The 16,758-nt window shown below is 45.0% G+C and overlaps 1 protein-coding gene across 7 annotated transcripts in view; it reads left to right on the plus strand.

Annotated features, from left to right (window-relative positions):
- Window positions 1-16,758, plus strand: part of ULK4 (unc-51 like kinase 4) — a 988,030-nt gene that overhangs the window by 42,456 nt on the left and 928,816 nt on the right. For 3 of the 7 annotated variants that reach the window (XM_073678125.1, XM_073678126.1, XM_073678132.1), the window contains exons 3-4: window positions 8,590-8,766; window positions 12,749-12,848. In XM_073678125.1, coding sequence (XP_073534226.1) covers window positions 8,590-8,766; window positions 12,749-12,848 — 277 coding nt within the window. The other 4 variants (XM_073678127.1, XM_073678128.1, XM_073678130.1 and 1 more) reach the window with 4 other exon arrangements.

The following is a 16,758-nucleotide window of genomic DNA, read 5'->3' on the forward strand; positions in this document are numbered from 1 at the left end:
ATCTATGTACATACAGCACACACCGTATACCCATGTACAGCACACACATCTATGTACATACAGCACACACATCTATGTACATACAGCACATACCGTATACCCATCTACAGCACACACATCTATGTACATACAGCACATACCGTATAGCCATCTACAGCACACACATCTATGTACATACAGCACACACCGTATAGCCATCTACAGCACACACATCTATGTACATACAGCACACACCATATACCCATCTACAGCACACACATCTATGTACATACAGCACACACCGTATACCCATCTACAGCACACACATCTATGTACATACAGCACATACCGTATACCCATCTACAGCACACACATCTATGTACATACAGCACATACCGTATACCCATCTACAGCACACACATCTATGTACATACAGCACACACATCTATGTACATACAGCACACACCATATACCCATCTACAGCACACACATCTATGTACATACAGCACACACCATATACCCATCTACAGCACACACATCTATGTACATACAGCACACACCGTATACCCATTTACAGCACACACCATATACCCATCTACAGCACACACATCTATGTACATACAGCACACACCATATACCCATCTACAGCACACACATCTATGTACATACAGCACACACCATATACCCATCTACAGCACACACATCTATGTACATACAGCACACACCGTATACCCATTTACAGCACACACATCTATGTACATACAGCACACACCATATACCCATCTACAGCAAACACATCTATGTACATACAGCACACACCGTATACCCATCTACAGCACACACATCTATGTACATACAGCACACACATCTATGTACATACAGCACATACCATATACCCATCTATAGCACACACATCTATGTACATACAGCACACACCGTATACCCATCTACAGCACACACATCTATGTACATACAGCACACACCATATACCCATCTACAGCACACACATCTATGTACATACAGCACATACCGTATACCCATCTACAGCACACACATCTATGTACATGCAGCACATACCGTATACCCATCTACAGCACACACGTCTATGTACATACAGCACATACCGTATACCCATCTACAGCACACACATCTATGTACATACAGCACACACCGTATACCCATCTACAGCACACACATCTATGTACATACAGCACATACCATATACAGCACACACATCTATGTACATACAGCACACACCGTATACCCATCTACAGCACACACATCTATGTACATACAGCACACACCATATACCCATCTACAGCACACACATCTATGTACATACAGCACACACCATATACCCATCTACAGCACACACATCTATGTACATACAGCACACACCGTATACCCATCTACAGCACACACATCTATGTACATACAGCACACACCATATACCCATCTACAGCACACACATCTATGTACATACAGCACACACCGTATACCCATCTACAGCACACACATCTATGTGCATACAGCACACACCATATACCCATCTACAGCACACACATCTATGTACATACAGCACACACATCTATGTACATACAGCACATACCATATACCCATCTATGTACATACAGCACACACCATATACCCATCTACAGCACACACATCTATGTACATACAGCACATACCATATACCCATCTACAGCACACACATCTATGTACATACAGCACATACCATATACCCATCTACAGCACACACATCTATGTACATACAGCACACACATCTATGTACATACAGCACACACCGTATACCCATCTACAGCACACACATCTATGTACATACAGCACACACCATATACCCATCTACAGCACACACATCTATGTACATACAGCACACACCGTATACCCATCTACAGCACACACATCTATGTACATACAGCACACACCGTATACCCATCTACAGCACACACATCTATGTACATACAGCACATACCATATACCCATCTATGTACATACAGCACATACCGTATACACATCTACAGCACACACATCTATGTACATACAGCACATACCATATACACATCTACAGCACACACATCTATGTACGTACAGCACATACCATATACCCATCTACAGCACACACATCTATGTACATACAGCACATACCATATACCCATCTACAGCACACACATCTATGTACATACAGCACACACCGTATACCCATTTACAGCACACACCATATACCCATCTACAGCACACACATCTATGTACATACAGCACACACCATATACCCATCTACAGCACACACATCTATGTACATACAGCACACACCATATACCCATCTACAGCACACACATCTATGTACATACAGCACACACCGTATACCCATTTACAGCACACACATCTATGTACATACAGCACACACCATATACCCATCTACAGCAAACACATCTATGTACATACAGCACACACCGTATACCCATCTACAGCACACACATCTATGTACATACAGCACACACATCTATGTACATACAGCACATACCATATACCCATCTATAGCACACACATCTATGTACATACAGCACACACCGTATACCCATCTACAGCACACACATCTATGTACATACAGCACACACCATATACCCATCTACAGCACACACATCTATGTACATACAGCACATACCGTATACCCATCTACAGCACACACATCTATGTACATGCAGCACATACCGTATACCCATCTACAGCACACACATCTATGTACATACAGCACATACCGTATACCCATCTACAGCACACACATCTATGTACATACAGCAGACACCGTATACCCATCTACAGCACACACATCTATGTACATACAGCACATACCATATACAGCACACACATCTATGTACATACAGCACACACCGTATACCCATCTACAGCACACACATCTATGTACATACAGCACACACCATATACCCATCTACAGCACACACATCTATGTACATACAGCACACACCATATACCCATCTACAGCACACACATCTATGTACATACAGCACACACCGTATACCCATCTACAGCACACACATCTATGTACATACAGCACACACCATATACCCATCTACAGCACACACATCTATGTACATACAGCACACACCGTATACCCATCTACAGCACACACATCTATGTGCATACAGCACACACCATATACCCATCTACAGCACACACATCTATGTACATACAGCACACACATCTATGTACATACAGCACATACCATATACCCATCTATGTACATACAGCACACACCATATACCCATCTACAGCACACACATCTATGTACATACAGCACATACCATATACCCATCTACAGCACACACATCTATGTACATACAGCACATACCATATACCCATCTACAGCACACACATCTATGTACATACAGCACACACATCTATGTACATACAGCACACACCGTATACCCATCTACAGCACACACATCTATGTACATACAGCACACACCATATACCCATCTACAGCACACACATCTATGTACATACAGCACACACCGTATACCCATCTACAGCACACACATCTATGTACATACAGCACACACCGTATACCCATCTACAGCACACACATCTATGTACATACAGCACACACATCTATGTACATACAGCACATACCATATACCCATCTATGTACATACAGCACATACCGTATACACATCTACAGCACACACATCTATGTACATACAGCACATACCATATACACATCTACAGCACACACATCTATGTACGTACAGCACATACCATATACCCATCTACAGCACACACCGTATACCCATCTACAGCACACACATCTATGTACATACAGCACACACCGTATACCCATCTACAGCACACACATCTATGTACATACAGCACACACCGTATACCCATCTACAGCACACACATCTATGTGCATACAGCACACACCATATACCCATCTACAGCACACACATCTATGTACATACAGCACACACAGTATACCCATCTACAGCACACACATCTATGTGCATACAGCACACACCATATACCCATCTACAGCACACACATCTATGTACATACAGCACACACCGTATACCCATCTACAGCACACACATCTATGTGCATACAGCACACACCATATACCCATCTACAGCACACACATCTATGTACATACAGCACACACCGTATACCCATCTACAGCACATACATCTATGTACATACAGCACACACCATATACCCATCTACAGCACACACATCTATGTACATGCAGCACACACATCTATGTACATACAGCACATACCGTATACCCATCTACAGCACACACATCTATGTACATACAGCACACACCGTATACCCATCTACAGCACACACATCTATGTACATACAGCACACACATCTATGTACATACAGCACATACCATATACCCATCTACAGCACACACATCTATGTACATACAGCACATACCGTATACCCATCTACAGCACACACATCTATGTACATACAGCACATACCGTATACCCATCTACAGCACACACATCTATGTACATACAGCACACACCGTATACCCATCTACAGCACACACATCTATGTACATACAGCACACACCATATACCCATCTACAGCACACACATCTATGTACATACAGCACACACCGTATACCCATCTACAGCACACACATCTATGTACATACAGCACACACCGTATACCCATCTACAGCACACACATCTATGTACATACAGCACACACCATATACCCATCTACAGCACACACATCTATGTACATACAGCACACACCATATACCCATTTACAGCACACACATCTATGTACATACAGCACACACCGTATACCCATCTACAGCACACACATCTATGTACATACAGCACACACATCTATGTACATACAGCACACACCGTATACCCATCTACAGCACACACATCTATGTACATACAGCACACACCGTATACCCATCTACAGCACACACATCTATGTACATACAGCACACACCATATACCCATCTACAGCACACACCATATACCCATCTACAGCACACACATCTATGTACATACAGCACACACCATATACCCATCTACAGCACACACATCTATGTACATACAGCACACACCATATACCCATCTACAGCACACACATCTATGTACATACAGCACACACCATATACCCATCTACAGCACACACATCTATGTACATACAGCACACACCGTATACCCATTTACAGCACACACATCTATGTACATACAGCACACACATCTATGTACATACAGCACACACCGTATACCCATCTACAGCACACACATCTATGTACATACAGCACACACCATATACCCATCTACAGCACACACCATATACCCATCTACAGCACACACATCTATGTACATACAGCACACACCATATACCCATCTACAGCACACACATCTATGTACATACAGCACACACCGTATACCCATCTACAGCACACACATCTATGTACATACAGCACACACCGTATACCCATTTACAGCACACACATCTATGTACATACAGCACACACATCTATGTACATACAGCACACACCATATACCCATCTACAGCACACACACATCTATGTACATACAGCACACACCGTATACCCATCTACAGCACACACATCTATGTACATACAGCACACACCATATACCCATCTACAGCACACACATCTATGTACATACAGCACACACCGTATACCCATCTACAGCACACACATCTATGTACATACAGCACACACATCTATGTACATACAGCACACACCGTAAACACACCTATGAGGTCTACAGCACATACCGTATACACACACACATATATATATATATACACACACGTACATATACAGCACATACCATATACACACACTTATGGGTCAACAGGTCATACCGTACACATACCTATGTATATATACAGCACATTGTGTATCTCTGGAGTTGTCAGTCTCGTCCATCTTCTGGCTGCCTGTACACATGACATCACATCCTCCAGCTCACACCAGATATCAGGCCTCAGTGATGTCATCAAACATAAATCCCGGCCGTTCAGCCCAGCAGCACACAGATCGCAGGCTCTGAGCTGCAGAGAGATGCATTGGGGGGCTCCGGCCCCGATCAGTGACAGATCGCAGGCTCTGAGCTGCAGAGAGATGCATTGGGGGGCTCCGGCCCCGATCAGTGAGTGACAGATCACAGCCTCTGAGCTGCAGAGAGATGCATTGGGGGGCTCCGGACCCGATCAGTGACAGATCACAGCCTCTGACCTGCAGACAAATGCATTGGGGGGCTCCGGCCCCGATCAGTGACAGATCACAGCCTCTGATCTGCAGAGAGATGCATTGGGGGGCTCCGGCCCCGATCAGTGACAGATCACAGCCTCTGATCTGCAGAGAGATGCATTGGGGGGCTCCGGCCCCGATCTGACAGCCCTGTGACCAGAGCAAGGAATCTACAGAACATCAGGGGGGACACACAGTGACACCCGCCGGGACAGCACTCACCGCTCAGGGGCCCGGGGTCTCGCTGTGTCCGCACAAGGTCACATCTGGCAGAAGGCGCACAGCAGTGCTCTGTGAGCCGGCACCGGTCTGACGAGGCGCACACAGACTTGTCGCAGCCTGCAGGCTCACACGATCCGGGCTCTCGCCGGCCGGCTATTTTTTGTCCTTGCCTGCAGCCCTCCCGCCCCTTGCTCTAGTTCTTGCAGTAACAGGGGTCCGAAGAAAGGGGGCGTCTGTCCCGCCAGTGAGGTCACACCCGGGTGCTGCCGCACGGGCTGGAGGGAGGGGATGGAGGGTCCCGTCCTATGTGAGAGCAGATCCCGCTATCTCCATGCCTCGGACAGGTGACGTGCTGTGGGGAAGGTGACGTCATCACACTCAACCGTTCTGTCAGGGAGGAGGGCGGAGCCTCGCTGGTGGAGGGGACCAGACCACGCCTATCCGTATCCTGGCAACCGGAGCCAGTGAAGCGTAGTGGCGCCGGATTGAGTTACCTCATGTGTTACTACACCGTGTGGAGGCGCCACGTCTGCGCAGTGCTCGCACTACAGCAGCAGTTCTAGCTACTGTACATGCATTTCACTTTCGTCTGGTGATTATCTGTTCCCCTGAGGCGGTCACCCGGCACAGCACACTCCTCTCTGCACGCACTCTTCTGCTCAGCACTACCGCTCCATCACCTCTGCCGAGCCTTTGACCCCCTCCCATGACAAAAACTGATCACGTGGGCATGACGTCACGGAAGGTCCTTCAGCACACTGCAGCATCTCCGCTCTCCAGCGTCCTATTTTCTTTTCGTTACTAAGGTAACGGGCTTTTCCACTGCATGCATAGGGGGTGAAACGTTATCGTGTGTGTAAGTGGCTTTTACCTGTACATCAGACCCTTCACTGTAACACTTGTATCAACTGGAGAAGGACATGTGACGGAGAAGAGAGTAATAGAAGGACCGTTGTCCTTAGTCCGGGCGCCACTAGCTCTCCCCGTGGATGCAATGGTTTAGTCTGAGGACGGTTGGTGGGAGCTCTTGCAGGTGAGGAGCAGGTCTAAGGTGGTACGCTGAGGACCGAGCGGCCGGGTGGTACAGGTGTGTTTCCATTGCTGTGTAGTAAGTCACATTATAAGCTTTGCCCTGTCACTTACACTGCTGTGTATGACTTCTCATATGTCCTGTAGGCTCCTACATAACTACACGTGGGGGGGATTGCTGCAGGTCCACTGGTGGGTTACCACTGATTTGCCACAAATCCACAGCTAAGTCTGCATGTTACATCACAAGCGATGGGAGCTGCTCTGCAGCCCTGGCAGCGGCCACTACGCAGTGTGACAGATCCGCCGTGGTTTGTGCTGACATTGTTTACATCCAGCTGCTGAGATCAGATGATTGCAGGGTGTCTGACCTCCCCCCCAAACTCCTTTAGGACACGCTCAGTATTTGGTCAGTATTTTACATTAGTATTTGTGAGCCAAAACCAGGGGAAAAGTATAATAGAAACACGTCACCACTTCTGTATTTATCACCCACTCCTGGTTTTAGCTTACAAATACTGATGTAAAATACTGAACGTGTGAATGTGGCCATGAAATTAAGCTCAATCGTCAGATAAACACACACTCTGTAATTATACGGCATAGTGATGGACCTGGCGCAAAAGCTTTGGCTACATCATCTGCAGGAGGACAGATGTGATTTACAATTATTTAATATTTGCTTTTACTTGATACGTGGATTTCCAGGGGTTTTTTAATACTATACTTTAGTGCTAGTAATTATGCAGTGTTGTTTGCACTTTAACGTTGCTATTATCCTCGTGACTCATTTTACATGGTGTGGTGCTTAGTAGCCTTAGTGCCATTTTTGCTGATGTCTCCTCTTGATTACTTTTTTTTCTCCCTTTGTATTGTCTTTTCTGACTCCTTATGGATGTTAATGAGGTTTATATAATTTGTGGGGGGTTTTCAGTGTTGCTTCGGTTTACCATTTTGCTTATTTTATACTTAGCGAGCATGCCAGTGAATTTTCTGTTCTGTCTTTAGTTCACTGCTGCAGGAAACTTTCTTACAATTAGAATTTTTCACTTTAGTATTTTTCAGGTTCTGAACTCCGCATTCTTACTAAAAGAATGGAAAACTACATCCTTTATGAGGAAATTGGGAAGGGGATCAAGTCTGTTGTATATAAAGGTAGAAGAAAGGGCACTATCAACTTTGTGGCTATTCTCCGCATAGAAAAAACTAAAAGGGCAGAGATTACAAACTGGGTAAGTGTGTGGTGGTTAAGCACATTTTTAAAGAGGACTAGTTCGCTCTTCTAGCCTGTCTGCTCTAGTAAATAAAGCGTCTTTTCTTACAAATCTGTACTGTGCCATTCCTAAGTTATTCTTCTTAGAAAGTAAGAATAAATACTTGACCTTATGTCGGGCTCTGTTTTCAGCTCCAGGAATGGTGCCCCGTAACAGGAACGTGAGACCTCTGAAGCCATTAACTGTAGGGGATCAACACTTCACTCAGTGATTGACTGCAGTGATCACATGTCCCTTTTGAAAGGACATCAACATAGCAGCCAGAAGCAGAGACTGACCGTGATCCTGGCAGCTATGGAACTGAAGCAGTAGGAGGGTTGTTTTTAGAAACTATGTAAACTTATAATGGCCCAAAAAATACTCTTGACAAACGCTAGGTGCCTACGAATACGTTAAGTGTGTGCTCTTGTTTTCCCATTATCTACGCCATGTCTTGCAAATAAAAGAATGTGAATGGAATCAGATTCTTCTGTTCTTCCAAAAATCATTAACTTTAAGCAAAGTATTTGGTCAGGTTAACAGAAGTCCCAAGGTCCCCATTCACATAAGGTAGCTATTCCTTCACACTCGTGTATTCTCGGCTCCGCTCATAGTGCATATGTTGTCAGTGACTAGGGGGAGATGAAACCTTGTGCAGTTGTCAACCTTGTGTCTTGTGAGGACCAAGGACCAGGATATGCTAAAATTCAGAATCCCCAATTTATTTTATTTATTTATTATGCTCACTTATATAGCGCCATTAATTCCACAGTGTTTTACAGACTATCGGCACTGTCCCCATTGGGGCTCACAATCTAAATTCCCTATCAGTATGTTTTTGGAGTGTGGGAGGAAACCAGAGAACCTGGAGGAAACCCACACAAACACAGGAAGAACATACAAACTCCTTCCAGATGTTGTCCTTGGTGGGATTTGAACCCAGGACCCCTGCGCTGCAAGGCTGTAGTGCTAATCACTGAGCCACTGTGCTGCCCAATCTTTCTTTACCCTATGTCTCCATGATGCGTCCAGGCCTGCGGCCCAGACGCTGTGGAAGAGCCGCCTGCGTCTTCTGCTCATCTATGCAAATGAGTGGCACCATTTTTTTTTTTTATAGAGGTGGGAAGCCCTCATGAGGACCCGCCGGAGAAATTGGCATGCTGCGGTCTGGAAAGACGCACCGCATGTCAGTTTCCGTGGGTGAGCCGTATACGCATAGTGGACATGGGATTTCTACAAATCCCATCCACTATGCTGTAACATCTGGACGCTGCGGGTTTGACGCTGCATAGACCCACAGCGTCTCCGGATCGTGGGCACACAGCCTTAGGATATGATCACACGCCGTCTTTTTCAAGTGGGTGAGCCCGTTGCGCTCGTCAAGAGGAAGATGCTTAAAGAAATGTCGGCATTTATTCTTCTGAAGCGTCTTTTTTATTTTGTAGTTACCTCTGTGCTTTTTACACTGTCAGTAACTTTTTTGTGTGTTTTCACAGCATGTTTATAGAGTGGTGTGTTTTGGTTTTTTTTTGCTTTTTTTTACTGACTTTTTTTTCTAACTCCATTGAATAATAAAGAAAGAGATAGCGAGAAGCACGGTGGCTCAGTGGTTAGCATTGCAGCCTTGCAGCGCTGGGATCCCACCAAGGACAACATCTGCAAGGAGTTTGTATGTTCTCCCTGTGTTTGCGTGGGTTTCCTCCCATACTCCAAAGACATACTGAGGGGGAATGTAGATTGTGAGCCCCAATGGGGACAGTGCTGTTAATGTCTGTAAATTGTCTAAATTGCAAAGAATGCGGAATATGTTGGCGCTATATAAATAAAGAGATAATTATTATTATTCTAGCGGTTTTTGGAGCAAATGCACTGTCAAAATGCTCAAAAAGTCACCCAGGCGTCATTTGAGACTTCCCATTGACTTCTATTATAAAGAGTGGAAATCGGCTGAAGAATGGTTTACTAACTTCTTTTAACCACTTGCCGTGTTTGGAAGCCTGAAGCTGCTAAAAGACCGAACATAGGAACAGCTAGTTGTTTTTACATAGAAACGCTTATGTTCATTCGTTTGAGATTTTGGTTAGTACTTTTTGAGGAGGTATTTGGAGCTAAATCCGCCTGAAAAAGACTTTGTGTGCACATACCCTCATGGAGGAGTCTGGTAATCCACTTACATACTAGATGTGTTTTCTATGGGGACAGTGGAGTAAGCCACTGCCATGCGACACCTCTGACATTGGTTTATCTGCCAAGAGAGGACCCTTTGAATTCTTCATCTGTCAGGAGGTCCACAAGACATTAATCCGATGTGTGTGTGGTCCTTGTGTTTTTTATTGATACATAATTCTCATGTTCGCCAGTGTTAGAATAGGTTACATACTGCATCTTAATTTATTCCGTGATCGGACTAATGTGAAATAACTCGTAATCACTTTCTCCGCTCCCGTATTTAAGAAGAACCTGGTATATTAACCTTTGATGTCATTACACGTATCCTTTCTTTGTGAACAGTCACTTAGTCATCTGTATAAGAATGAGTAGCCACTGCTGGTAAATCTCTAAGATCTATACAAGAAAATTAAATCTCCTTGTATCTAACATTTTAGGACTCCTGCACTTGTCCAGGCCCTTAATAGCGGCATACAGTGCTCATACGGTTTGATTTCACTGCAATTTCTTAGAGTACAACTTTCTCATACTACTCATAAAGTGCAGAGAAATACTTTTTTGAATGCATTTACCATCCAAAAGTTAAAGTATATACTTTTGTTCTACAAACACATTTTTACAAGCCCCAGTTTAAAATTAAAGGCACGTGTGTTATAGTATGACTCATATGGGCACTGGATTACATACAACGCTAAGATGTATGGGGGTGTCACTTCTTTTGGGACAGAAGGATCGCCTGGTTGGATTTTGTTTTCAAGAAGACACACTAAGTGTCATGGGGATACAGCGACAGAGAAGAACCAGAAGTTCGCGGCGTCTGATTACACAAGCCCCTGCACTGATAAGATCTGCTTATTTTTCCTATTAGCAGTGCAAGTTTTTCCATGCTCTTTTATCTCAAGGATTAATCTGTTCTGTCTATTTCCTGGAGCTGTCCATCCTGAATTGTCTCAGCTGTTCTGTGTTGGCCACTCCTCTTTGGTATATATGCTCACCACTTGCACTAGGGAGTTGCCAGTGATGGCTTACAACTTCCTGGTTGAGTGTTGAATGAGAGTTCCAAATTTGTAGCAGTCGGTTGGTGTTATTTTCAGGAGATTTCTGTGTGGATTTGGTTTGTATGCTTATCCTTATCCTCTTCCCATTTGGTTTGTCCATCCTACTGTTCCATTGATTTCCACTCGGTTGTTTTGTGAATATATTTGTATGATTGTGGTTTTCTTTTATTCCTGTCTGTTTCCCCTGTCTGTCAGGTTTGTGTTATTCTATACACTTCAGTCCGATACCTCCCTGGGTGGAGGGAAGGGGGAGAAATAGCTAAGCTTGCATGTAAGAGCATAGCGAGGTACGAGACCCCAGCATCCCCACCATCAGGGGTAATCTGGGGAACAGAGATATTCTAGCTTGAGGGACAGGGAAGGAGCCATTTTCCCCAGGAAATCCTTCTACAGTATGGTGACAGTAAGCTTCTGCTGAGTTGTCTGGCCCCTGCCTTTTCTCCTTAGCAGTAACACATACACATTTATCCAATCCCAGTATTCATGTGTATGGGGTGATAACTCGAGGCCTCATATAATTAGAGCATATACACTAAAAGCTCCTCCTGGCATAGTAATGTACTCCACATCCTGGTCTGGCTGCCCCTAACTTCTGGAAAATATTGTAACCAATACATAGTTTATTATGTTTGTCATTATTGCATGTGTACTGCTTCTCCTAATTCATAGACATCTTATCAGTTATGTATCACTGTTATTCATTCTCTTTTTATTCGTTCTTTTTTTCATTTTAGGTCCGCCTAACACACCACATAAAGCACAAGAATGTGGTGACATTTTCCGAGTGGTATGAGACTAGTAACCATCTGTGGCTTGTTGTGGAGCTTTGCACAGGTACGGTTTGTCCTCTGATCCTACAATCATGAAGACAACCATTACAATGTAATTTTGTCACACTTGATTTCTAGAACAGTTACTCTCGGGGTTATTGATATTGTATTGGCTTTGGGATATTTCTATTGTCTCACTTGGTGCCGTTCCCAGAATCAACTCATGTGAACTCAAAGGGAAGTAATGAAATTAGATATAAAGTGCTGGGAGAGGGCAGAACCACTGGCAGCGCCTGATCTCTTCATCAATTTCAGTTTAAGTATTTACTGTAAATTAAAAATAAAGTAATCTTTATTTTTAATCAGTCAGAGCAGTGCCGGGATGTTTCATGCAAATGGGAAAGATGCCCGAGCCTCCTGCTATAGTGCAGATATTGGCGTGCAGCTGCCTCTATATCAAAGCATTGGGCGTCTGAAATGATATTCTTGTCCTAATGAGATGCGTGTCTGCTAATAACCTTTAGGTCTGATTCAGACAAGAGTACAATGGGTCCGTGTGCTGTCATTGAGCGTCACAACACATTGTGGCAGTGCACATGGCTGATTCTCCACACGAACCAATAGTTTGCGTGGAAAAAATCTCGGCACGCACTAATTTGGTCTGTGTTACTGATGAGAGTAACACATGCATTATAAGGCTACTGCCCCACTATCAGTATTCGGTGAGTATTTATTCTCAGGAGTGGGAGACAAATCCAGGTGAGAAACAATCAGAGAAAAGGTATAATAGAAACAAGTCACCAATTCTTCAGTTGTCACCCACTCCTGGTTTTGGCTCCCACTCCTGAGAAAAAACACCGACCGAATAGTGATAGTGGGACCGTGGCCTAAAGGCCGCTCCAGCACCCGTCTGAATTGTTGACAAGCACACCAAGCCAGTTACCGTACGTTTGCCCGGTGTGGTAGGACGACTCGCTCGGCCACTTCCAGAAGTAGACTCAGGAACCCGGGTTTTCCTTGCAGGCTTTATTAACAGCATAAAGCTCTGCACTCCAGCAAAATAAATACAGCCTTACTTGGCTAAGCAACAAAACAAAAGATAAACTATAGCACAGTCCATATGTGTGTGCGGGTCGCACACACAGGTTATTTCCAGCCTTCAGCTCCCTCCTGAGCTATGGCTGTCCAGTCTGGAGACCTTGCCTCACCAAACACAACTCTAAGAGAAAAAAAAAACAGGGCTGAACATTTAAACAATGCTCAGCCACACCCTAAGGTGGAGGTAAGGGGAATGACGTCCCTCCCATCACTGTCATTCCCCTAAAACCACGCCCTTTAAGTGAGTTAACCCACCTGCATATAACATGCTGGCAGAAAGTCCATTGGTTTCAGTTCCCCTCATATATCATACCAGTGACTCTGTCACATATTCCCCCCCTCTGCCCAAAGCCGGGAGTTTGGGCACCTTCCGATACCAGACAAGGAATTCTAGAAAGGCATCAGCATTTCCGTGTAACTTCCCGGGCCTATGCTCTACGTGAAAGTTGAAGTCCTGAAGAGCTAGGAACCATCTAGTTACCCTGGCATTTTTACCCCTCTTTTCCCTCAACCATCTCAATGGGGCATGGTCTGATAATAACTTAAATTTCCAGCCTAATAGGTAGTATCTTAGTGTATCTACTTCCCATTTTATGGCTAGACACTCTTTTTCTACTATTGCGTAGTTTTTCTCGCAGGACGAAAGCTTCTGGCTCAGATACAGAATGGGATCTTCTTCTCCATTTATCACTTGAGAGAGTACGGCTCCTAGACCAACCTCTGAAGCATCTGTCTGGACCACAAAATCTTTCTTGAAGTCTGGTGCGACCAGGACCAGCTGTTTACACAGTGCTGACTTCAACAGTTGAAATGCAGTCTGTTTTCTCCGTCCACTTCACCATGGTTGATCTGGTGCCTTTTAGAAGATCCGTCAGTGGCGCGGCCATCATGGCAAAATTTTGGATAAACTGCCGGTAATATCCCACCATTCCCAGCAATGCTCTCACTTGCTTCTTGGAGAGCCGTTTCGGCCAGGTCTGCATTGCCTCCACTTTATTAACTTGCGGCTTTATTTCGCCTCTCCCGACGACATAGCCCAAGTACTTGGCCTCCTCTTTTCCACCGGTGCATTTTTTTTTGATTTATTGTAAATCCTGCCTTCCTTAGAGCATCCAGAACGGCCTGTAGTTTAGGTAGATGACTAGCCCAGTCTGGGCTAAAGACTACTATGTCGTCAAGGTAGGCTGCGGCATACTTCTTTTGTGGGGCTAGGATCCGATCCATAGCCCTCTGGAAGGTGGCTGGGGCCCCCTGTAGTCCGAACGGCATCCGAGTGTATTGGAAGCACCCATCAGGTGTTTAGAAAGCCGTCTTCTTCTTGGCCGTCTGGGACACGGGGATCTTCCAGTAGCCCTTCGTCTGGTCCAGAGTTGTGATGTACCTCGCCGGTCCTAGCCTCTCGATGAATTCATCGACACGGGGCATTGGGTATGCGTCACACTTGGACACCTCATTCAGCCGGCGGTAATCATTACAAAAACTCCACTCTCCTTTGGGTTTTGGCACGAGGACGATGGGGCTCGACCATCCACTCTTTGACTCCTCTATCACACCGAGGTCTAACATCCTCTTTACCTCGCCACCCTTTCAAAAACAGTCAGGAACGCCTCAACGTCATCCCCCGGGGTCATCTTCTGTAAGGTTCTCCTTACCGTTTTCCTGACATGTGCGTCCTCACCTGGATCTGGGGGTGGAGCGGATGTCCTGCCACGGATCTTCCCTGCTAGGAGCTCCATCTGTCGTTGCTGCTGCTGGATTTGCTGTTTCAGAAGTTTGTCTCCTGCTGCTGCTCCGTTGCTGCTGCTGCATGCTCTGCTGGGTCTGCAAGTGCAGTTGCTGCATGCTCTGCTGTCTTTGGGCCAGGTGCTTAACGAGCTCCTCCATGCTGCCGGACTTCGCTGGCTCGCTGGCGGCCTTTACCCAGGACATCCACTGGTCTCTGTGTGAGGCCCCGGGTTCAATGCCCGCATTCTCCACCAACTGTGGTAGGACGACTCGCTCGGCCACTTCCGGAAGTAGACTCAGGAACCCGGGTTTTCCTTGCAGGCTTTATTAACAGCATAAAGCTCTGCACTCCAGCAAAATAAATACAGCCTTACTTGGCTAAACAACAAAACAAAAGATAAACTATAGCACAGTCCATATATGTGTGTGAGGGTCGCACACACAAGTTATTTCCAGCCTTCAGCTCCCTCCTGAGCTATGGCTGTCCAGTCTGGAGACCTTGCCTCTCCAAACATAACTCTAAGAAGAAAAAAAACAGGGCTGAACATTTAAACGATGCTCAGTCACAAACTGGGGTGGAGGTATGGGGAATGACGTCCCTCCCATCACTGTCATTCCCCCTAAAACCACGCCCTTTAAGTGAGTTAACCCACCATGCTGGCAGAAAGTCCATTGGTTTCAGTTCACACAGGCTAGCAACCTGTGCGACACATACCTCCCCTCATATATCATACCAGTGACTGTCACACCGGGTATAAAACTTTTTTTGTAAACAAAGGAATTTCCAATGCTTTTGAATGATCTCTGTTTACTTCCCTACAAATGATCACCCACATGACCGCTGCAGCCAATCACTTACTTCAGTCCTGATGTCTTTATGTGCTACACTGCTGCATTAAGCTCTGTGGCCAGTGATTGTCTATGAAGGTCATGTGGGTAGATGGCAAATGAGCTTCAGGAAAGTAAAAGGAGATGTTTGGTGCTAGAGAGGCAGATAATTGCATCTAATTTCATTTAATATTTGTTTCTAGGTGCCTTTTTGATTATTTTTAAGCGTTCCATGCGTTTCCAAAAAATATGAAGTCTTTCAAAATAACATTAAATAGGACATCATGATGGTTTTGTAAAGTTTGTGCATGCATGTGAAGCAT

This window comes from Phyllobates terribilis, unplaced genomic scaffold (genome assembly GCF_046119375.1).
Source record: "Phyllobates terribilis strain yellow unplaced genomic scaffold, ASM4611937v1 Scaffold_4__5_contigs__length_816908805, whole genome shotgun sequence".
Taxonomy (NCBI): Eukaryota; Metazoa; Chordata; class Amphibia; order Anura; family Dendrobatidae; genus Phyllobates; species Phyllobates terribilis.